The 24,294-nt window shown below is 44.7% G+C and overlaps 1 protein-coding gene across 4 annotated transcripts in view; it reads right to left on the reverse strand.

Moving 5' to 3' along the window:
- Positions 1 to 451: 451 nt before the first annotated feature.
- LOC131884143 (patronin-like) overlaps positions 452 to 24,294 on the reverse strand; it is a 47,930-nt gene continuing 24,087 nt past the window's right edge. For 2 of the 4 annotated variants that reach the window (XM_059231810.1, XM_059231811.1), the window contains exons 2-23: positions 20,683 to 20,778; positions 19,892 to 20,107; positions 19,587 to 19,820; positions 19,132 to 19,504; positions 18,794 to 18,919; positions 18,352 to 18,417; positions 9,209 to 9,982; positions 8,645 to 8,814; positions 7,745 to 7,852; positions 5,994 to 7,577; positions 5,221 to 5,766; positions 4,965 to 5,136; positions 4,583 to 4,795; positions 4,301 to 4,396; positions 4,052 to 4,147; positions 3,560 to 3,646; positions 3,190 to 3,276; positions 2,705 to 2,908; positions 2,390 to 2,497; positions 2,055 to 2,156; positions 1,655 to 1,937; positions 452 to 1,577 (exon numbers count right to left, since the gene is read on the reverse strand). In XM_059231810.1, the coding sequence (XP_059087793.1) occupies positions 1,433 to 1,577; positions 1,655 to 1,937; positions 2,055 to 2,156; positions 2,390 to 2,497; positions 2,705 to 2,908; positions 3,190 to 3,276; positions 3,560 to 3,646; positions 4,052 to 4,147; positions 4,301 to 4,396; positions 4,583 to 4,795; positions 4,965 to 5,136; positions 5,221 to 5,766; positions 5,994 to 7,577; positions 7,745 to 7,852; positions 8,645 to 8,814; positions 9,209 to 9,982; positions 18,352 to 18,417; positions 18,794 to 18,919; positions 19,132 to 19,504; positions 19,587 to 19,820; positions 19,892 to 20,107; positions 20,683 to 20,778 (5,886 nt within the window). In that variant the 3' untranslated portion in view covers positions 452 to 1,432. Of the gene's footprint in view, positions 1,578 to 1,654; positions 1,938 to 2,054; positions 2,157 to 2,389; positions 2,498 to 2,704; positions 2,909 to 3,189; positions 3,277 to 3,559; positions 3,647 to 4,051; positions 4,148 to 4,300; positions 4,397 to 4,582; positions 4,796 to 4,964; positions 5,137 to 5,220; positions 5,767 to 5,993; positions 7,578 to 7,744; positions 7,853 to 8,644; positions 8,815 to 9,208; positions 9,983 to 12,312; positions 12,371 to 18,351; positions 18,418 to 18,793; positions 18,920 to 19,131; positions 19,505 to 19,586; positions 19,821 to 19,891; positions 20,108 to 20,274; positions 20,290 to 20,682; positions 20,779 to 24,294 lie in introns of those variants that run through there. The other 2 variants (XM_059231812.1, XM_059231813.1) reach the window with 2 other exon arrangements.

Raw genomic sequence — 24,294 nt, forward strand, 5'->3', positions numbered from 1 at the left:
TAGCAAGATTGAAGTCAGACTTGGACAAGTTTTTGACTAAAATTCCGGATTAACCTTATATTCAAGGATTAGCCAGATAAGCCAACTCCAATTCGTTGGTCGATCTAATAATACTTATAAATAAATAAATGAATGAATTTCTCGTCTTGAACTACTGGGATTCCAATCTTAGCAACGGTTAGTAAGTCCGTAAAAAAATAAAAATTGCTTACTTGGCTCTTTCTTCAATTACAAAAATCAAACCATGGGTTTTTTGGGGGGTTTGGTTTTTCAATGATGAAAAACATAGACATTTTCTTGACAATAATGACGAATTGGTTGGGGAAGTCAGTGACGACCGGCATCAATCTGAGACAAAAGTCGTTGGCAGGAAAATCCGAATTAGAATCAAAGGCGGTTGAAAGTCAGAAATAAAACGATTTGGTTTGCTTGGAAATGATGACTCATGCTGTTGATTCATACATTTTTATTATCAGGTTTAATTGTTATTTTATTTATAAGAATTCTATCATTTGAGACGCTTGGTTTTCATACTTGCATGAGGATAACCAAAAAGATGGCAAAATTAATAATGAGAAGGAGATAGGGTGTCTTCTTTTTCTCGTTCGAACATCCGTCAAAATCGGGGTGAATGATGGCTGCTATTGGGCGCTAAGGAAAATTATGCCAGCGGATTAAAGGCCCAAGTACATCTCTTCCTGCAAAAATCGAGTGAGCCTACGGCCATTTGTGTTCCCCTCGACAACTAGCTCCACACATTACTGGTCCGTCCGAAAATGTTACTGCTTTTAATGTCGGGAATGGTAGCGCCAGTCAATAGTAACTTAATTTGAACGAGGTCAAAGAAAAAAGAAGCCTTGATATCACAAGAGGGGTTAAGCTCATCATCATTGTTATCGGATTAGAAGTCATGTAGTACTTTGTGGTGGTAGTATGTGGGATCGTATCAATTTTTGTTAAGGATCATCTCAGCGGGTTTTTGGTTAGGGCTGAATTTGGCGGAAGTTGTGGTGGACCGCCCAGAGGAGGGGACTGATTGGCTAGCATTCTGGCTGAAGTATATTCGATCTACATTACGAAATCGTACTGCCATACTTTTCTAGATGACGGGCTCAAATGCATGCCGGGAAATGCGTTAGTTAGTGTTTCATGTTTCTCCAGTGGTGAGTTATCGGGTATGAAGAGATATACATACTACTTTCGAAGAATAACAATCACAAATCAGACGAGGCACGTACGAGTATATGACACTTTAGGGGTTGATTGTTCAAGTGAGAAGTTGACAGAGAGGGGCGAGATCCACCGCCGGGCGGCTCTCAGAAGCTCCATGGGGATTAGAGTTTGCAACAGAATGAATTTACGCTTATTGTTGTCCCTGTTCTGCGAGTGAGTAGTTTGACCAGATCATCCATTGCAGTGAGCCTCTTCCGCCTCAAACCACGAGTGCCATGCTCTGCTTGTCAGGTAGTTTGGCCTTCTTTCCCAGCCAAAGGCTGTTGTGGATGGTGAACGCATCTATGGTAACCGTCAAGCTCTTGGTGTGGATCTTGGTGAACTTCTTGCCCCCCGAATTATACCTAAAGCACGAGAACGGGAGATTCATGGAGGTGTAATTACTCAAAGAACCGGTGTAATGCGGGGAATCGACGCTTACTTGAAGAAGTGGTCGAACATTTTACTGGTAACCTGCTTGGGTCCGGTGCCATAGATCTTGTAAACCTCTTCAGTGTCGGGAAAGTAGGCATAGAGCCCTCTGAATTGGCATTTCTGGTCACGGAACAAGAGCAGGAAATGGGGGCAATCGCATCGGTCGATGACATCAAGGACTCGCTCCCGAGTGTCCCGATTGACAGCCCCAGGGAACACAACGTATTCAATGGCGTTGAGCACAATGGTTCGATTGGACTTGCTCGTAGGTTCCCGATACAATCGCGTGCCTGATTAATTAATGGAATGAATGAATGATTACTGAACCAATTCATTGTTCGACTAACTGATGACTAGTTCAAAGGGGTGCTAAAGATTGTGGGAAACGTTAAAAAAAAAACTCTTACCCGAGCGAAAGCCAAAGGCTGAAAATCCGGAAGCAGAGGAAATGTCGGAGGCGCCATCGTCAAACTCCGCCCGTCGACGATATCCTGGCAAAGATCCTGGTCCTTAAGGAAAGACGAACATTGCAATGTATTAAAATCAAGTCCGGTGTTTCAAGGGTAGTTTGAGACCCAATACAAACAATAACGTGCAAACGGAATTGGAGTAATGTACATACTGTATGGTAAAGAAGGTATACTATTACATGTGCAGTATGTTAAAAGGCATCACACTGAGAGGCATGGAAAGGTGTGAGGGAAACAGTTGTTTGGTCTAAAATACACAGCTAAGGATGTACCTGGACCGGTAGGAGCACCTTCCTTGGGCGACACTGACGTGGGCGTGACTGAAGTGCCGCGCCCAGAGTCAGCCAAGGGTGAACTGGTCAAATGCGAGAGCTCGTGTCCTTAAGAAGGTAAGCAGGCCAATGGAAAAAGAGAATGAAAAAAGAGAGCAATGTCTGGGCCCTCGGTAAGAGCACAAGAGTTGGGTCGCGTAGTTGGGTCTAAATAACATTTTGGAAGGACAAGTCGTCCGGACTAGAAGGACGTTCTTGCACAAAAGTAGTACGAAACATGCTCATTAGGTTAACATGCCCACTACATTCCCTTACCACACAAGTTAGCAAACGACCTGGATTTGGCCAGTGCATGCGACTGATGCGGGTGATGGGCTGCAGAGGTGGAACCGGCAAATGGGCCGGTTCCTCCGCCCCTTTTTAGTGAGTTGAAGTGAGAGAGTGAGCGGAGAGAACCCAGTGCGGCTGCCCCGCTCCGGGCTGAAGAGTTGGAAGTGGCAGCCCGGTAGGAGCCGAGGTCTATGAGAACAGGATTGAAAGAGAAAGACAGAACGTCATAGATGCAAGCAAAGTCGGATAGCAGCCCTTTCAAGTCCATTACAAGTAGGGCAGTCTGTTGACAAACTGTTGACCGCCGACAAACCCATCCACACAAACACCGCGTCGTACCGTAAACTGGTTCAAATAAAAGCCCAATAACAAGGTATAAATAGAGGGAAAAGTGTTTCGAAGATCATGTTAGCGCTCTAATACCGGTGTTATTACAATGCCAATGATTATTGAACATTTGGTTCTCTCACCTAGGTGGCTGGCACTGGACGACTTTCGCCGACCAGTGGTTCGCCCGCTTAGATCACGCATTGAGCCACCGTAGTAGTAATCAGTTTCTATTAACGAAAAGCCAAGAGTAAGGAAGCAGTATGAATAAATTATGCTCAAATTAGAGGAAGAACGTTGGACATAGCGAAAGAAAAGAATGCAATGATCAATATGAATTATGAGGAAAGGGTCAAATGAAACTTCTAAATAACGAATTTAAGAGGGTTAACTTAAGCATTACGAGCCAGTAGACACTTGCTAACATCTCATTTTGCGAGCGTTCAAGAGGAGTGCATAATATGAAGAATAAAAAAAAGGTAAAAAAAAGATTTGAAAGAAAAAAGGGCCTACCCTCGTAGATGGAAGCGTTGGAACCCCGTCTCGGGTTATACGTCAACCCTGAGGCTAAGCTTTCCCGGGAGCCTCTGAAATCACGTTCTAAAACCAAACAAAATAAAACTGAAAGTGAATGGCGGGGGAAAACAACAACAGAAAATTGAACCAAAATGAGGGATGCGGTCAGTAACCAACACCGAGAATAATAAGGCGCGACAGTAATGATAGCTTTTTGGATTTAAAATCTAAAACCAAAGCTGTTTTATTGGATATTGAGGCTGTAAATAAAGTGAGGAAGAGGAGGGAAATCTTAATCCGATTTCCATGTCCATCTAGAAGTAGGAGAGCGTCTGGGACAGAAGTTAATGTTACACAATCCGTAACCGAGTTAACATGTTCATGTGAGTGAGTGCTTCGAAAAAGTGCCACATGTGCCCTACAACATCAATCTGAAATCTACCACCAAACACCAATCCAACAATCCAAGTACGGTCAGAATTCAAGTACCTCCTCCATAGGCCGACGAGACACTGGAGTCCCGCTTTCCACGTGGCTGGGACACAGATCGGGTGTTCCTGTCAAGTCGGGACACGCGGGGGGATTCTGCACATCGAAAAGAAAAAAGACGAGAACCTAATTTAAACCGGAGGCTCGGCTTTTCCTTTGTGGTGGAGTACCAGAATCATTGCCGCGGAAAGAAGACCTTGCCATTGCAATGAGAGCTCATTTTGAAAAGGAAAAACCGGCCAAACTTACCGTCATGGGCTTGGGACTGCCTCCTGCGGGCGGCTGCGGCTTGCCGAGCGGCCCAATCCATTGTCCTGGATGTCATACCGGAGGGTGGTAAATTTGCTGAATGGACACAAGAAAATAGCAACCGTAACAAAAACCAGTCACACAACGAGACATCAAGAAATAAAGGATAAGGTGGGGGACAAAACGAGACTAGCGATGCAAACGGTGATCAACCTATGGTCAGGTTTCAAGCTATCTAACGAGGGGAATGCCTAAGTAATTGGCAATATCTTGGTGGCGTACCATTGGAGGGCTCCTCGTTGAGATACTGAGTGGATCCGCGACGAGATGGGCCCCTCGAAGCCGGCCTGGACGGGGGCCTGGACGTGGGTCGAGAAACTGGGCGGTTGGAGCGACCAGTACCCATGGCAGACAGACCCAAATGATGACGACTAGGGGTCGCAGGGCCATCGTGGAGGTCATTGATGGAGTTCCTGGACTCACTTCGGGGAAGACCTGAGTTCAAATGGACAATGAACGAACAGGGGAAAACACGCAAAACAAACGAACACAAAGGAGATCAAAGCAGGAAAAAAAATCACACATGACCAGAAAGTGAGACGAAAATCAATGCCAGACAATGATACATAATCGGCCTTTTTTGCCGTTCACGGAAGAGTCTTACCTGACATGTTTGAAGTGGAACCTCGAGATCCTCGATTTGATCCAAGGGCATGATTCAGATCGGCGTCTTGATCCACATGAATTGTTTTGGGCCTAGGTCGTCGACCCATGGTGCTGGCAGATCTTAGTTTGGGCACGGGTCGGGCGCTAACCGGTTTGGGCATATAGCGACCCTGTAACGAGTGAGCGTTGGAGCAAAGAAGAGATTGACGAGCTCGTTCGTGTAAATGCTCCTTAAGGAGCTAACTGTCAATTACCTCTTCTTCTGCTTTCTCCATTTCTTTCTTGAGACGATGCTGCTCGAGAATGGCGTCTCGCCGCGCCTTTTCCTCTTCTTTCTTTCGGAGCTTTTCTTCTTCCTTTTGACTCTCCTCTTCCCGTCGGGCCCGGGCCTCTTCTTCAGCCTTAATTCGGTTTTCTTCGGCTTGTTGTTTGCGCCGCAGGCTCTGCATCATGATGCGCTCTTTCTTCTTTTGCATCTCGTCTTGAGCCACCGGATCGTTCTTGAGGAGTTCATCGCCAATCAGAAGGGCCTTGGTCTTACCTTGCCCATCCGACTCAGATTCGCTAGTGCCTTGAAGGGCCACCATTGTCTCCAACGGAACGTCTGGGTCAATGTCAAAGCGGGGAATGGCCGGCCTAAGCGTCTCTGTGGTGGAATGGTCGTTTTCATACGACTTCCAATGGCTGGAATCCATACTATTTCTAGTGGGAGAGCCTCCATTACGATGGCCTGGTGAGTATTTGCGGAAAGTGGAACCTCCGGAATTCGGACCATCATCCCCAGCACCCATGTTCATATCCTAAATCATGAAAAGAGGAATTTAGTCTTGGAAAAAAAAGGATTACTAATCATGAGTAGAATATGGACGATAAAGAGAAATGTGGTACCCCAAACGAACGTGGATTCATGACTGGCTTCCTTACAAAGTAATTGAAGATTGACGAGGGCAAAAAGTCGCCCTAAAATAGATTCATGCCTTCTCAAGTGAAATTGCAATGTGTGGAAATTTGAGTAAGAGCAACGTACGATGCAGATCATCACCTCAGGCGGAACATTTTCTTTCCTCGAACTATTGCTTCCATCTGAATTCAATTCGTTCCCCATGAAAACCATGCTATTCCGTTTGCTCGAGGGTCTCCGTTGCTTCAATTGAGGCTTGGGCTTCTTGGGCGTGTCGTCTTCAAAGGTGATAACGAATCCTTTGGCGGCCTCCGCCCCGTCTTTGAGACGTTCTGTCTTCATTTGGGACAAAGTTTCTGCCTCTTCTTCCGTCAAGCCACTTTGGCCTGTGTTGGATCGAATGGAAGACGGGCCGGAGCTGGTCAAAGGGTTTTCTCCCCCAGAACTACGCCGAGCTTGCTTGAAGGTGGAAGAAATGGTGGGCCGATTCCGAGTGGGTGAAGGAGAGGGATCTTTATCGGGCGATGAGTGGACGCGGTACGTTTTGCTCCCGGAAGAAATGTTGAGCTGGGACAGACGTTCTGGCAATCGCTTCAACGCATCGACTGGCGAGGAACTTCGGCGATCTCCTTCATCATGAGAAGTGTCCTCAATGAAGGAGATATTCTGCGGTGCCATATCGTCTTCTTCAGGAGCTGGGACACTCGTATGAAGTCGTCGCGCACTTTCTCCCAGGGGCGGAGACATTGGCTGGTGATGTCCAAGTCCGGGCATCCCATTTACCGAGTCTCGGGACGTTTGACGAGATAGAGATTGGCTACTTCCTAAACCATGGGCTAAAGCCACCGCAGGATCAGCCCCTCTCATAGGTGAGCCCAGAGTTGCAGCATTAGTCCCATATGGGGGATTCCGGGACAGAGCGCTATTGTTGACTGGCATGGGGGATCCATGTGGATTCCCGGCACCTGAGCTACCCACTTTGTCATGCAAGCGGAAAGGCGTGACTCGAGATGGGGAAGCACCTACACCCATTGGGTTGACCATGTTTGATTGAGGAGGAGACATGAAAGAGGTATTGCCGTAGGGACCTGGGCCATAGCCATTGGGTCCGGGGGTAAAACTCTGGGTGGGAGGAGGCATTCCCCCATAGCCACCATAGGGCTGATCATACGGAGGGTTTCCATTGTACATGGGGTTCTGCATCTGGTAAGGCTGACCATAGGGATCGTTATACTGGGAGCTGGGTGGCCCATATCCGAAGCCTCCTGGGTTTCCCATGGGCCTTTGGCCCCATTGTTGCCTCTGTGGGGACTGCCAGCCCCCATGGCCCTGGTCTCCCATGCCACTCCCTTGATGGGCAAAATTGATGGGTTGGGGCTGGCCCCAAGTTCGCCTTGGAGGTCCTTGTTGGGCCTCGTGGGCAATATAGAACGGCTGGGGATCCATGGGATGCCTGGAGGCCGACGAGTCCTGACGACCGCCAGGTTGATGCATCATGTGTTGTATCTGAGTCTGTTGAGAGGCAAGACGGTGAATGTCGGTTTGAAGTTCATGCAACGAGTCGTTCATGGCATGGAGACTCTTGGTGTATGTATCCATGTCCATATTTTCAATGTCAGGAGTACGCACTGAGCTTGCTGGGTCTCCAAACTTATTTCCACGGTTACTCAGCCAACGAGATTGAACGGCTGAAATATCATCCGTGAGGTCCTAGAGTGAACAGATCAAGAAGGCCCCATTACTGACTGCTGAGCTCGCCCACAACAAAGGTGCCATAAAAAATGAAAGATAACAAAATAAAGGTCAAGCAAAACCGGCAACATGAAAATGTTGGTTAAAAATGATTAGTTGGTGAGTTTGGTGCTCCTGCAAGATACCTTAAATGTAACAGGACGTTTAGGGGTTGATTTAGGGTCCGCCTTCTTGTTAGTGGCTCCACCCTGAGAGGGCGGCGCACCTACAGAGCTCTGGGACTTGTCCGATTTCTGTCGGCAGCATGATGGGAAGAAGGAATAAGTTGATAGAAATTGTTCACTACACCTCAACGTCTGCGTGTGTGAGTGTGCTAACGACCGTTTCGATTCACGGATCTGTTGTTTCGCTCTTTTTGACCGAGAGATAAGCAATTGAACAGGGGAAATTATTTCGCCAAATTGAATGAAAACTTTGAAAAGACGCTTCCAAGTGAGATAAGGGAGTTCTGACTTGAACTCTTGAAGTGACATTTGCTGTGCGTATCCATAAGTAGTTCGAAAAACATGTAGGCAATGGCATAAGGCCAAAACTTCTCAATAAGTCGACGTCATTACCTGTCGACCAATTCACGGACTTCCAGAAAAGTGGACATACCATACAACCGAAGAGAAAGTTTCGTATTTCCTGAACAATCAATTTATGCAAAATTAGTTGGAAATATTTTTCAAAAGATCGCTCCAAATTCAGGACACTGACCATATTCGGGCTCAAAAACTGCCTTAGGGAACTCTAGAGAGGCATTCAAGGGTATGCAGTAAGAACTTTTTAAAAATTGAATCTTCGGCCTCCTCTCTTATAGCTAGATAAGGTTTCAATGATTTAACTTTGAAACGAAAGCGCAATCAAGACTCTCTTTTGATCGCAAAGATTTATGTTAGTTACGTATATGATTATATTATGAAAATTGAATCAGAGTTGGTCTGATCCGAAGCGGGCCGATTTGGCGGAAAAAACTCGTTCACAGTCCATATTTCAAGAAGTCCGTGCTTTATCTTTAGTTGTTAGTGGGGTTAGTATATTACCGAAGTACTACTAGAAGTCTTGACTCCTACGGCCCTCAAGAAGGCTTCTTGTCCGACCTTTTCTCGTTGCTTGGACATGATGGACTCCATTTTCTTTTTTTCTTCCTCGATCTTTTTTCTCCGTTGCTCCAACTTCATGCGAACATTATTGAGCTGGCTGGCCATGGCATCTAGAAAGAAATGTATTTGAATGAATAAGCTTTCGAGCTCTTCTAGGATCACATCTGCTTGAATTCTTCAACCAAAGGCTATCGACGAAACTAAGACAGTTTTCACCGACAATTACGGGGGTAAAGAAAAACCATGATGATTTTTGATGTTCGCCCTCTATCTATATTTGGAAGGCAATTTTCTTGAATAGGGCTTGAGAATGACATTGAAGAGCAGCCCACTCATTTCAGACCGAAGTCTTGCCCACGCAAAGAACCCAACTCACATTGCATATTGCTAGCTAGCACTTGTTCACGGTTTAAAACACCCACCGATTGTACGAAACTTTTTCTCTCGAGAGTTAACAGCAAGAAGTGTTTGTTATTGAAGGGTTATTGAAAGGGATCAACTCACCTGGCGAGGAAGAGGAATCGTCATGACTTGATTGACCACCGATTTGACCCATTTGATTGGCACCAGGATTGCTCCAGGAGGTCATTCCGGGATTGGGATTCTCTTTCTGACTGTTTGACCTTTGGAGTGGGGTCGAGGAAGACGAGGGTCGTCGCTGCTTGGGCAGATCCTCTTTCTCGTCGTGCATATAAGTGATATTGATCCCGGACGAATGGAACTGATCTCGGGCCTTCTGCTTCCTCAAGTCCGCAAAACTGACCTTGGACTCTAACAAAGCGGCGGATTTCTCTCCCACGGCTTCGCGGGCATGCTTTTCGAGTTCTTCGACTTCCCGATTGTCCACATAGCGGTTGTTGTCCGGACCGATTCGACCTGAGTGCGTCTTCATCTCTTTATCCGGGTTGCGGCTGAGCAGATGGATGTTGTCTTGGGATCCGCCCAGATTCTCCAACGACAATTGCGACGTGTTCTCATCGACGGAATTGCGGCGGGATCGCCGTCCAGCGATGCCCTTGTAGCCTCGGGTGGGCGATTCTTGAGTGCTCGGCCGTCCAGCTACCGGGATGCTTCGCATCTGATCGAACACACTCCCATTGCGATGGCCTCCTCGAGGCGTGTCCTCCCCACTGGCCTCGGCCTCGCCTCGCTCTTCGCTCTTGGTGTCGGTGTTGAGATGCTCCTTCTCAAGCGTGGGCGAGCCAGACCTGGCTACCGACGACAGAGTCGGCACGGTCCTGCCTCTTTGAACCACAAACGTCGAGTCCGAGGAGGGCTCTAGAAATGAAAAGAGGACAAGGAACGATCAATTGAGGTGTTTGGAATCTGAATGGTTGCGCTGGATGGTGTTGTTCAAGGCCACGGCTCACTCCCGTCCCAGAGATTTGTGTCACGAATGTTTAGGTTAGGAATTTCATATATTGGTACCAATTTATTTATTGGTCTCACATTTTCTAATCTTGGGGATGTAAGGTCAACAATCTACGAGTGACCAAACACCTGTTAAAATGTACGGGTACATCAGTTTCCTCCGGCACTAGGAGAGAACTCTCGAAACAAAAAGCTTCGAAGCAATGAGCTCTGCATCACGAAGTTCCAAAGACAAAAAAATCCGAAGCAAAAACTTGCGAAATTGCGAAAGTTATCGGAATTCATTTCATGAAAAAAGGATTTCATTTCAAAATGAGAATGAATAGGAAGGGAAGGATTTTCTCTTCTTGGGCTTGCTATATGCATCTGATAACAATAATTCTTTTGAGTTTCACACATATAATGCCGTCCATGAGTATATGACCTCAAAATATATAAAAGCATTTGAAATTTTGAGAATTTGTCGACCTTTTCAGCATCAATTGGTGACTTTTTTATTAGCAGGCTCCTCAATACTGTCGCTTGAAATAGTTGTATATGTATGTTTTTCTCTCACACCACGTTTTAAGAGTTATCCTTTCCAAAATTTGATTCATTTCGGACGCTAACGATTCGGAATTTTACGTGGTTGGAATTGTTTGTTTTGGCTCTTTTTGTTTAGGAACTTTTACCCGAGCAGGATTTCCTCCAGAGTGACGGACAATCAAGTGCCTCCAGTCTAACCATATTTAGATGACCTGAAGTGATTCGAAAAAAGTCTCTCTTTTTCATTATCCAGGAAGTTTTCAAGTCAGCCTACGCAAGTCTGGCTCAAGGTGGAAGTGAAGACGGAGCAGTACTCCAAAATGGCCATACGATCCATGAACAGTCCAGGCAATCGAGGGGAAAAGATAAAAGAATGTGGAGAAATATCACCCGCTTCGCTTCTTTTATCTTTCAAGAAGTTGTGCAAAAACATGTCTTGAAGACCACCTGGTCGGTCAAACTGCATCGCTAGTCTGCTGGTTGGTTAGAACTTAGCTTCTCGCATTTTGCATTCAGCTTTCTTTGTCCCTGGTAGCATCCAATTAACTGGAGCGCCAAGTAAGAGTAGTATTCGTTACAACCAACAATGAGACCTTTGAAGCAATTCCTGGAGCTGTGCGTCTATCTGGCCAAAATTTGGGAGCAGTCCAGTCTCAAGGAAGAAAAAAAAACACTTAACAACCATTGCATTACATCCTTGTGTGTCGGTATTGGTATTTCAAGTCAAGGTAACTTGAAGCGGCCGATGAAACGAAAAAGGTTGTTTGCTATTGTCACCAAAAATGAAAATAACCATCAGGTTCATACTTGATGTTTACTTTTGGCTCTTCATCGGCCGCTACTCATAGATTTGCTTCCCAAGCAAGAAGCGAACAAACGTGATGGGGGAGGATATTTGGATGGCCTCCTCAATCGTCAAAATTCGGCCCATGTTTAATTGGAATCATTCCCCGATCCACAGGTAGTCATGAAACTTGTCGGAATCGGCTCAAGGTCGGACAAAAACCGGTTTATTTCTTAGCATCATTGCCTGGTCATGCGCATTTGGCGCGAGGAAATGCTTTTCCTCGCACAGTGTCTTCTTCGGTGTTGGTTAGTACATGTACTCGGTTTCCCGTCAATCCCTTCCTTCTCTTTTCCTTTCTTCTTAAGTAGTAATATCAACTTATTGTAGTCCACTTATTTGAACACTTTCTAGTGGTAGCAATGTTGGAATAACTATGAACCAAATGTTGCAAAACGCACGCACGCACTGCCTGGGAGTTTTCTCTCCTGGATCTACAATATGTCTTTCAGCATTATTATTGCTGCTGCTGCTGCTACTACTGTTGCTGCCGCTTCGGGTTCTGCATTTGGCTTCAAGGTAGTAGACTACTTATCATCTGTCGTCTCAAATCCAAATTCCAAGCCTTCAGAGGTCATTATGAAGTAGTGCCAAAGAGCAAGAGAGGAAAACGGAGTAGGTGTATGAACGTACAGCAAGTGAGTAGGCGAGGCATTCAGAGTAGTGTGGTGGGAGGGGTTCCAACCAACACTACGACATACGAAATATAATTCTCCCACCAAACGGGACACACCACTTTCTGGATGCTAACACACTACATAAGAGTGGTGCCACAAAAGAAGAGGAACGCCTTCAATGAACCAACGAGCGAGTCGCCTCCTCCATTCGTTGTCGTCGATAACGTAAAGTGAGGTCTGTCAATTCGTACCTGAAGGAGTATGACAAGCATTCGACACATTTGCATCGGCCATCGCCTTCTGATTCAAGAAAGACAATCCGTTTCTGACGTAAGGGAGGGGGAAGGAGAACGAGACAATTGTTCTCAATCCTTATTTCCCCCGCACACCCCATACCGTACACATCCCACACCCGGTCGAACCCGATATCAAAGAAAAGACGATTCACACCGATAAGAACCACCAAGTGGAACTAAAACCAGGGCCACATCAATCGGGTAACTCTTGTCTGTCGTAGAATGGTGGAATTGAACGAACCTTTTCAGGACTGAATAGTCCCAGAAGATGAGGTGACACACTACTAATCACAATCACAACCACATCAAGTGAGTCATTGGTCGGACTAGCAATGCCTCATCGGGTTCATCTTCGCTCTGCATCATGGCATGAGTAACGATTCTATTCTGGTGTCACTTGATCTAACTCTGGGTCTTCTTAAAGATATTGGTATTATAATGATGATGGCGGCAGTAATCTGGCCAATATTCTCTGTTCACCTCACGTCACAGGCACCAAAAAGTCACAGGAAAAAGTGACGACAGCTTACTCGAGCACTGGACGTCGTCACCTCCGTCCACTACCACAATCACAACCACCACTGCCAAGAAGTGGGGGTAAGTACGAGGTGAGCAATTTCTCCCCACATCCGCACCCAGTCTTTACCAGTCGCCAACTGACTGACAATCTCCGCGAAGGTTGCGCCCTCCCTCTTCCCAGATCTGTGCCTCTTCCACTTCCAGGTACCAATGGGCCTGTGCGGCCTGGCACCAGCAAACCTCCAACCTCCTCCTCCTCATTCTCCCCCTCCCCTTCCATCATTCTTTCTTTCCCTCTCTCCTTCTTCCATGCACTCCAAACCAGCTTGGATGTATCCGAGTGTGAGTGGTGTGGAACTCGATGTGTGCCTGCCCCTCTTTCTCTCTTGATCAGCCCCTAGTCACTAGTCACCGAACCAGTGGAGGTGACACTACCGAGTCCCAAACAGCCCCGAGAACCATCACCAGCTCCAGTCCGGTGGGTCACCTGAGTCATGAGAAATGTACGTGCAATAAGGGCCCTTATTTGCAACGTCACACGGTCCAAAGAAAACGGGAAGAGGCACGGTAGATTGCTACATAAACTGCTCTTGCCTTGCCTTGAACGCAATTTCTTTTCCGGACATTATGTGACCCGAGGCACTAATTGAAAATTAGATTTTGATAGAATTGGTCAAAAACAACACAAACGCATTATAATTCACTAATAAGGAATTGGCCCAATCGGCCCTTCATTTGGTAGAGGCTGAATGACAAAGCGCCCTCTGGAGTGCAGAACGTAAAACATATTTCGTGCAGCGTAAGTGGGCTATGGAGGTGATGGACATCTCGTAGTAGCTTTGGACATATTTCCCTCGTTACCAGTGCCACTGCCACATCCAAGACTACTGCTATAATTCATAAAAATATATCAGGTGGATGACAAAGGCACTCTGGCCAGGCCGGCTCGGCTTCCTTCTTGGCGCTTTCGGAAACATAAAAAACTGCAGTGAATGATGATACATCATACCTAGGAGCATATCGAGGAATCAGCGAATGAATCATGTGCTAAGGGAAAATCGTTCTTTTCCTGGGTTCGTCAAGTCTCTATGACTGCTTGAGCATACACAATAATAGTCAAGTCAAAGTGATATTAACAGTTACTTCCAGTAAGTGGACCTTAAGCCAGAGGAAGACTTTCACAAAGGGCAGAAACAAGAGACCAGCCAATTGGTTCACTTCAAACACCCTTGAGCAAAGACGAATCTGCAACTTTCTTCCACAAGGCTTACGTACGGAAGTCAGTGGAAATAAATTTTCACGAGTCTTTCAGCAAATCGATGTGGAATATTGATCCTGACAAACTTGAAGGCAAACACAACGTACCGTAACTCCCTCATTATAAAGCATGCGCCGTACAATTTCTTCGAGCATTCGATGAGCTTCTCCGTCTTCTCGTAAGGTTGGCGGGAATTTCCATTTCCTGTCCGAAATAAGTTCTTGATCCCAATTTGATTCTGCTTCATCTTTTACTGGCAGGGGTTACACTAGCACTACTGCATTGCTATGATAAAAATGGCAGGAAATTACCAAACACCACTTAAATGCCAGGCGACAAGATTCGATTTCTCAAGGCGCCTTTTAGCGCCCGTTGCCAGCCCTTCTCTTCAACGAATTGGCAGAAAAATACATACCACGATTGCTCCTCCGATAGCAATTTCGTATGAAAAGAAAAAAGAAATTCCAGTTTCTGGATTGTCTAGATAACCGTCGTCGAAATCTGTGGGGGTGATCGATCCGAAAAGGCTGAGAAATCACAAGTGTGACCATTCCTAACGGGAATCAGACTACAACCAAAACACCTACTATGTACTGGGAAACACGGTTACCGGGCATTGAAGCTGAGGCGCAAACAAATTTTCATCCATGGGCAATGTATCCTTTGATTTCCAATTCTTTGGATCGCATTGGGCGGCCTCGAAATATCCCTCTTCCCTCCAGCTCTCGTTCCTTGCGTGCGCCTCTCCTTTTTCTCTACTTATCTCCGTCTTCCTTGTGTGGTCTAGACACCGGAAGAGAACCCTCGTCTCCCTTCGTCCCGCCTCTTTAAATGAAGACGCCTCCGCAAATTCATTCATCAAGTTATCAGCGGCGAGAGCAAACCAACCAGGGGAGTATAAAAATAGACCAAAATGACCTTCAACCGGCGTTATTGGGCAACACTAACAAACGAGGCAACGCTTCCAACGAAAATGCGCTAGCTTACGACCTTGCGATACTCCATTAATGAGAAATGGGCCATAACACAGGCTTGTACACTTAACAGCATCGAAATGGTTGAGAGATTGGAACAAAAATAGCATTCCGCTCAAATTCCACCTCGGCCTGTCGGAGACAAGAACGGTGCTCGATTGATCGTTCGTTATGGGAAAAATTATAATCTATAATGCACTTAAACGATGGCTCTCATTATGTAGAGAGTGACTGACTGGGCCGTGCGAATTCTCGATGGAGAATGACGATCATTTGTGAAATTCGACGAGTCATTCTAAGAAGAAAAAACTTTGCACGACGGAGGATGATAGGTTGTGCGTACGTATCGAGGTTCAAAGTCAAAGTGAAAAGAAAATGAAAGAAGGAGACGAAGAACATGAAGGCCTTTAGGGTGATAGCGATGATTTAGTGTGGGGAATCGAATTAACAAAGAAAGTAAGAGCTTGAATCCTCTACAAATTGACGAGTGGTTTTGAATGATGGTTTAAAATGATATTTTCCTCATTGCTACTTGTGCTATATTCATAAATACACCATCAAACTGAAAATTTGACCCTAATCTTGAATCTTTAAAAATGGCCAAAAATGACACGCCATGGGAAAAGAAAACTCCGAAGGTTGCGTCTTCAAAGGACTCTAAAGCTTTTTTAAAAGGACCAAATTATCCTCACGCTACCAAGAATGCCAATCTCTCCACTACGAGCATTTGGAGGATTGACGCTTCAAGCGTGTGCACAGCTTGAGGCTAGCGTGGATCTTTATCTAACCTGCCTTATTGTGGTTCATCTTCGAATAGGAAAGACAGATAATCCGTAAACACCATTAACTGATGTTTCCTATTTAGCCAGTAAAACTACACTCCTAAACTTTGGAATAGAAATGCGCAGTTCGAAAATTCATCAAAGTTGCTACTTTCAAACTGGCTTCGATTCAGGTCAAAGCATTAGAAAGCTATTATCTCCAGGATCCGAATGCTTTTTTTCAATGACTCACGCATACTTCTTTTGAAACATTGCAGTCTTGACCTTTGTAATGTATATAGTGTACATCATAAGCAATATAGAAATGGAATATACGGTAACATGATAAACACGATTAAATTGACCGCAGATTTTGCATAAACATGAGCCGTTTCCTATCATTTGATATTAGTCAATTTCGAACAATTTCGAAAATCCATCAAAGTTGCTAATTTCAACAAATTTCGGTTGGAAATAATATTTCGTGTCCACGAGTAAGAATCAGTTTTATAAAGAAAGGACCACGCTGCGTGAAACTTCACCAAGAAACTTGGTTCCTTTCATTCAATAATTCCCGACTGAGACGACGCGCTATCAAAAATACCAATTCAGCTCTTATCAGTTGCATTGAGGATTCTTCGTTGCATGAAATTTTGCAAACTAGTATATTAGGTAAATGACTCGCTCAACCTCTGGACATTTGAACCAATATCAAAAACACTAAAACCTGGTTGTTCTATAGCACTGCACAAAACAGCAACACTGTCTCTTCAATCAATCTGTAGCCGGCAGTACATTTTGATTTGAAAAAAAATGATAAATGACAGTTTAATTCATTTGATAGTGATTTTCAATTGGGACTGTACAGTACTCTGAGAAGGTACAAAAGGTATTTGATATTGTACGTTTTCAAAAGCATTCATGAGCTTTGTCCCAACCCAGGATTTAGGGTCAATATAGTGCCCGTAGAAGCTTAATGTGCGTTTTGAGAGCACCTTCAAGCCCTCGAGAATCCAGGCTAGTTCGAACAATGAAGTCCACATCTCTTCTTCTCGGGCTCCTTCATTGTTCAATTTGCTTCCCTCTAATATTCGTAGGGAATACGTAGGCCTTGTTGATCCGGTTGCATCGTTCAAGTCAGACTTGGACAATTTTTAGATAGTATTCCAGATCAATCCTACATTCAAGGACTAGCTCGGTCTGCCAAGTCAAATTCGTTGGTGGATCAGATAAATGAATGTAAAGGTAAACAAAAATAAATGAACTTTTCGTCTTGAACTTTTGGGAATTTCATTTCCAGTAGCGGTAGGGAAGTCCTCCCAAACATATTATTGCACCTTTTTCTTTGGGAGAGGAAAACATGACAAAAAAACTGAATTTCTAATTCACTGAAATTTGAAGCCCTCATCTTCATCTCAATTGTTAAACCGGGGACAAAAGTGGCTCAAAAAGTGAATGACATGGAGAGAAAATTAAAAACAAAAGCAATCTGACCTAAAGAGAGAGCATAGTCATTACTCTTGCCAGACAAATTTCAAATAGTGTTGGCTACTGATCGGGATAAGTGGGTATTAACAGACTATATGAGCTCCATAAACACATACTCAACTGTATCATCAAAAAGTATGTTCAAAACTGCTCCGACAAGAACATCAAGGATGAAGGACTTCCTTTTGCAGTAGAAACTTTTCAATTTGTCAGTGGTACTGTAATGTCTGTATTGGATCCACATTTTCGCCTGGTTATTGATGTTAAATGGTTTGTGAATTCGTACTCACAAACCAGCATGGCAATGTCGTGTCATTGGGTAGATAGTTAGCTCAACAAGTAACGTGGCCACTTAGAAATTAGGACGCAAATCTCTCTATGATACCCACAGATGTAATGATTTGGTTATTGTACTCGACGTAATATGTATTATTAGGAGTCACTACAATAAAACAACAGTGGTAACAAGAATGACAGCACTAATGAAGAGCGATCAAAGCGAGGAAAGAAAGACCAAACAAGAAGGAAACAAACAAACAAACATCAAACAAACAAACACAAGGCGGATGCTTTTTCACGCGGGTCCTTTCCCTTCTCTCGCGCCGGTCATCTTCAAGGTCGTTTCTCCAGGGCTGTGTGGGCTTGGCGAACATTTAGTCGGTTAGGGGCCGCCAAGGGTCGAGTCGAGTCAGCCGAAAAGCTTCCGCTGCAGCTGTCGCTACTGAACAGACTGCTACATTGGCTGCCATCACTCACGGTGAGACACGTGTTAGAAGAGCGGTGATGGATGAGAGCTATGAGGATTAAATTGAGGTAAAAAAAAACACAAGAACAAAAAAAAACAGACAAAATCTCTGAAAACACGACAGATAATCAAGTAGCGTTTGGAACACACAGAAATATTGGTCACAGTCGTGGAAGAAGCAAGTTACAACTAACTAAGCATTGAGCGGGCATGCAATAACGTGCTGCATTCCGAATGTCAAAGTCTCACCATTCTTTTCTGGTTGGCTACTCGCTTGACGCCGAATCACATGAGGAGATTTGGCACGATGTATATCTGCAAAAGATTAGTAGAAAAAAATGGGTCAACAATGGGCGGTCAAGCTTAACAATGCATACATGAATGAATACAAATACTAGAACAATTGAAGAAAAACGGCAAAACAGTCCACGACTCCCTTCGGCTTTTAGGCGCTTCTCTAGGGAAAATATTTTCTACTAAGGTTATCCTCGTCCATGCTTCATGTGACAAAATAACTTGCGCAACCAACAAAACATAAATGGAAACACGCAAAACAACGATCAAATCAAGGGTTCGATACCGTACGAGTTGAAAAAAGCAATCAAGTCGTTCACAAGTTGAAAGGTAGAAGGAAGAAAACTGCTCATCTAGTGAATGGAGCAGATCAGGGTTGCCACAATTGACCAAATACCTGTTCGCAAGCCAGTTGGCTCTGCAGAGTCCAAAGAGGGCCTGAGATGGGGTATGATCCCCCCTGAGGCCTGTGAAAGCCCTCTGTAGCCCAGGAATCCCCTTTGAGACGACGGCTGTCCCAGGGCTGATTATTAAGCGGTAGCAAAAGAAAGAGGAAGAAACGCCAAGTTAAGACGATATTCATGAATGACGATGAGTGAATAGAGCCGCAAAGCATCATCATCATCATCATGATCATCATTGCCTTGGCCTTGGCCTTGGTCAGCTGGCGACCACAAGGCCAGGATAGACACAAGCCGCAGGCTACCGTAGTTGGAAGGGATAGAGATGCTTTACCTGGGTCTGGCACTTCAATGACTTGGTTCTTTGGCACCCCTGGTACTTTGGCGGGTCGGATGGGCTTGACCTCTAGGATGTTGAAAAGGTCAGCCATAAAGCAAATCACGTTTTGCTTGATCGAGGCATGGAGATAGACAAAGTCTTCAATGCTCAGATGGCAATGGTTGAAAGAGGGCGTGGATTGACAGAAGCGTTGGACTAACTGGATGTTATACAAAGAGTCGGCCATCGAAGGTGGATCACCCAAAGCAATCTCCGTCCAAGCCAACTCATCTGGACAGTACAGCGAAATCACGACAGCCAATCCCACACCATCCGACAGGTCCGACAAATCCTGGACTTTGGGAAACTTGGGAGGGGTGCTGTGATCCTGGAAACAACAATACCCAGCAACGTCATGATTTTCGTTCCCTCCAATTGACACATGCTTCCGTCTAACGGTGGACTCATACCTCTCCTCCGAGTTGTTCCTCGGACTGTTTTCTCGCGACTTCGCAACAAGCGTTCACCCACAGAACCAAGGCCTCCTCCTGATCAGTGGGCACAGCTCGCTCACTTGTGAGCTCCTGTTCTTCCAGACCAAAGGCCTTTTCCAGCCTCTGAATCACGCCCTTCACCTTATCGACGTTGACGGTTTCTTTCAGCACCAAGCCCATCACAGCCTCCGTCACGGCCATATGAGCAGACTGGAAAAGAGTTATGAAAAATAGTTTTAAAAAAAATGAACACTAATGAGTTCACTGGTAAATTCACGCACCATTTTCAGCGGATTGGTTTGAATGAGAACGGTCTCGGTGAGAGCGCAATCGGCGGGCTCAGCCACGTAGATTCCCTTCCGGGCCAAGGCTTGAATGATGCCCCAATGGTTGAGGTTATGATAGTTAGGGTCACTGTACAAAATGCTAAGTGCCATGCAATACAGCTCCGCATTGGCCAACGCATGGACAATGTGGGGCTTGAGATGGTCCACATCCTGGAATGAAGGCATGAAAAAGGGCTCGTTAAGATTAGCTTATCACATGGGCATTCAGAGCGTCTAAGTAACGAGCCGACTAAAACGACTGACATTTTATGGGAGAGAAAAAAAAAAGCATCCAAGAAAACGAAGACGAGATCGAAACGAGATGATGACATGTTTACCTCGTGTGATTTGGCCTGGTGTTGACAAAGAGAGAGAGAAAGAGAAGAGGACATATTCAGTGCAATCTTGTGCAAACACACATTCAAAACTGTTGTTGTTGACACTATTCTAGTACTGGAAGTATTTACTTGGGCTTCTCAATTGACACTTGGTGTCAATATGTGGTTTACTCTTAAACGATGTAGTGACGCAACACTTGATTCTTAGGGCTCTTGAAAAGGTTCAATTTGCTTTTCAAGATTGGATACGACATTTGAATTGGATTCTTTGACAAAAAGGCCCCTCTTCGGTAAGAATGTCGGACGCAAACTTGCATACTAATGGTTGTCAAAGTGTCTTGCAAAGCTCAATAATTATTCTAAATTATCCCTTAAAAAAGGTTAGCCGAAGCTCTAATGTGAACTTACATCGTGGTCTTTGTAGAAGGGCTCTGAAAGCTCCGGTGGGGTTTTGTGGCTGTAGGCTTTCGACAAAAGCCACTTGATTGACGCCCTCTGTTTCGCCTGAAATAAGACAGAAAAAAAACAAAGGAGGTTAATGTCAGGGCAATAACATTTCTTTTGTATTGGACACTCTTGAATTTGAATTAGAACTCAAAATAACTCCACTATTCGGGATCATGCATTCAGTTGGTCAAAACTTGTAGCATTTTTCCAAGGAAGTAGCATAAGCCGGCATTGGGTATCCAGGAAGTCAATCATCCATCAATCTGTCTATATCTACTCGTATCTATCGATCTATCAGTCAGTCGGTCTGTGTGTAGGATTCTTCTTTCTATTGGTCTGTGAATCTACCGATGGTGCGATCTTGAGGATTCATCCACAATGGAATTTGCCCATTCACAATAGAAGAGTCGATCCTGTAGTGGAGCGCAGTGCAGTACGAGGGAGGGTAGCTGAAGCTTCCTTCTATGAATTTGAAGAGGACGAAAAATGGTAGACCTTCCTTCCATCGATTTTCGGTAACATTTATTGACGCACATGGGCCCAAATTCTGTCCAATCGTTTTCAACTAGGCTTTTTATGATCCTGAACGAGGTTGGACCTTGGAGCATCCGAATTACTGAGATTGTAAAAAGAGATTGCTCGCTCTTCCTTGAGCCAGATGGATGGTGATCTTGGGCCCAGCTCGAACCATTTGAATACGGTATCAATTCAAGCACCTTCAAGGCATAAGACAATTACCGAGAAAAATCCCGCTCAGACTGAAAAACAGCGTGTTTTGACGTGATGTTTGTTAGCCATCAGAGATTACGGACAATAATACTGGATGGAGATTCAATACAAAAGAACGGTGTCACTAATCGTATTCGATGTAATGTACAACCTCGGCCATAATCATGACCGGTACCCATCGTCACCCAACACTTTCTTTCATCTTCACGCAAAACGATCGATTCTTGTGACGACCGAATATCAGTATAAGTGCCATTTCTATCATTGGATTCCCCTTGGAATGTGGAAAATAGGAAAACACCGGAATGTTTAAAATGCCCGTAAGTCATTCGGAATGCTTCATTAATCAAGTTGGTTACCTATTAGAGGTATCGTTAATTCCAGAAGCCTTAATCAATAATGAGGAAATCTTCGCTCCAGACGGATGATACTCCCAACGCTGACAAGCCAAACATTGCCGAGGGCTGGACGGATAATCGTCGTTGTATGTAATCCTGATTCCTCTGAAGAGCCCTCTCATTCTCATTCCACCTCAATCTCATGGTTGGCCATCCGTGGTACAATGGGATTATTTCCTTGAAAATTCGACGACTCGAAGAAATCCCTTCAAGAACGCACTGCTAAGCTCGGTTAGGGGATTTGTCGTGCCCAGAATGTAAAATGCATTTTCAGGCAAGCAAGAAGGCAAGCCAACTATGAGCCCTAGGTACATGACAAAGCCAGGTCGTGACTCGGGAAAAGCTACGAATTCGCCAAAGCGAGGCACTCACGCCATCCTGCTCCCATTTCGCTCTTCTGCACACCTAAGGCATTCATTTCTCGAGGGAGATACATACATATAAACATAGGCAGTCAGCGAAGGTACATATTCATTTCACCCATCTATCCATCTATTTATCTATGAGTGTGTCCTTGTCGGTCTCTCGTGTAGCCTTTAGGAGAAAGACCATTTCAACCCGTCTCTCGAGTTATTGCTCGCTTGCCCTCGAGTTCAGGGTAATGCTAATCTCAATTTTGGGCGAAGTGAGGCAAGAACAAAGAACGGTTCAGAAATTCATGCTTTGGACTTCTGCAAGGGCAATGACTTGCACCCAGAGAAAAGAAAGAAAACCAACATCGACTCGATGCAAGCGGACCAATTGGCAGTTGGCAAAATATCGGCAAATATCATTTCGTGCGCCGAGAACGACGGTTAACAAGGTTACATGAGCGACGGCGGACGACATTTGCTACTGCTGGAGGAAAGTCAGGAAACCATTCCCCAAATGGATGGATTATTTCCCTCCATGCATTGGTGAAACGGCCAATAACCCCTTGGTCTGGATGCAGGGTGAAATCGCTCAGTGTGTCCCTCGATTGTTGTCCCAAGGTGAGTCAAAAAGGACGACCACCAGGAGCAATTCACCGGTTCAACATTTCCAGCCAAATGGCACTGCTTCATTGAGCAAGAAGCCATTGACACAAAGAGAGTTGAGAAATCCCACTCATCACACTGAGGAAATAGAAACCCCTTAGAAAAAAGGACTGCCAATGGGCTCTTTCTGCACTTCGCTCAATTCCACGCACGAGATTGTTGAGCTCTGATTCATGGAGCGAGTTGGATTCAGAAGATACGGATTAGTTACAATGAGGCCTTTCGTGACCTTCTCACACCAGACTTTTTTCTTGTCGTTTTTCATCGCCAGAGACCCACGACCTGGTTAGTTTCAACCAGAATCGATGCGTGTTTTCTCAAGTGGCCGCCATCGAACAACAAAGAGCAAACTGAATTAAAAGTTGAGAAGAAGGAGAAGAAAAACTTTCCTCCCAGCGGCATTTGAGTCTTTCCCGGCAATCCAAGAGAAATCTGAAACATCCGAAAATCGAGAAGACATGATGGGCCAAATTACGTACTACTGATTTGGCAATTCGGCAATACTTGCCATACCCAAAGGCACAAGTGTCGGCTTCAGTTTGCTTTTGTAGTAATTTTGTTAGAATCGCACTTCATTCTGCAAACAAGCCATGGGACAAATCAGTCGTTTACAGCCAGAAACACGGTTTTATTGGCTCAACGGTTTGCTTCAGAAATTTATGTTGCTCTAAAACGCTAGCGATACGAATGATGATATTCCGTCGCTTCCTCCTCATTTTTTGAATGAGTGTGAAAGATTAAGAGATGAGATGAGAAAACGATACGTAGAGGAGGCATTCATTTTTGAAATCTCCTCACTGATTTAGATTCTCTTCGTCAAACTCTCCTTAAGCTCTGTCGTCGGAATCCCCAGAATCAGAGAACGGTGGTACAGGATTTCATGCCATCTTTTGGCCGACATTTTGGTTCATTTCATGTAAATCAGGCTTTTTGACCAATTTTGCCATAATTTTTTTTTGATGCCATGCGACATGTTTGTGATTCCCCCGAAAAATGGACCAACATCTTAAGGTGCTTGAAAATATTTCCAGTGCTTCAAAGCCACTGGTTTGATTAAACTAACTAATCAACAGAAAATAAAACTATCGATGTAATGCTACAATATTTACTATAGAGGTCCTGGATCAATCAGATTGTTCTCTCAGTAACATAGGCGAATTCAATTTCATTAATGATACCGTTTGAAGAAAGGTTTCTTTCAAAAGATAATTGGACCCAAAGACAAAATACTGATTCTGAAAGTAAGGGATTGTGGTGCTATAATATCGTGGCAAATAGGCAGAGCTTTCTTGCCCTATTTTAAACACAAACCTCTTCTATTAATATATCATATTACCTATACCAGAGTGTTAATCAATCAATCAAATGTTCATTTCACTCTGCCCCTTTTCCAGGATTTTATGGTGAGCCCAACCAAAGTTAAGTTACCT

Source organism: Tigriopus californicus, chromosome 7 (assembly GCF_007210705.1).
Source record: "Tigriopus californicus strain San Diego chromosome 7, Tcal_SD_v2.1, whole genome shotgun sequence".
Taxonomy (NCBI): domain Eukaryota; kingdom Metazoa; phylum Arthropoda; class Copepoda; order Harpacticoida; family Harpacticidae; genus Tigriopus; species Tigriopus californicus.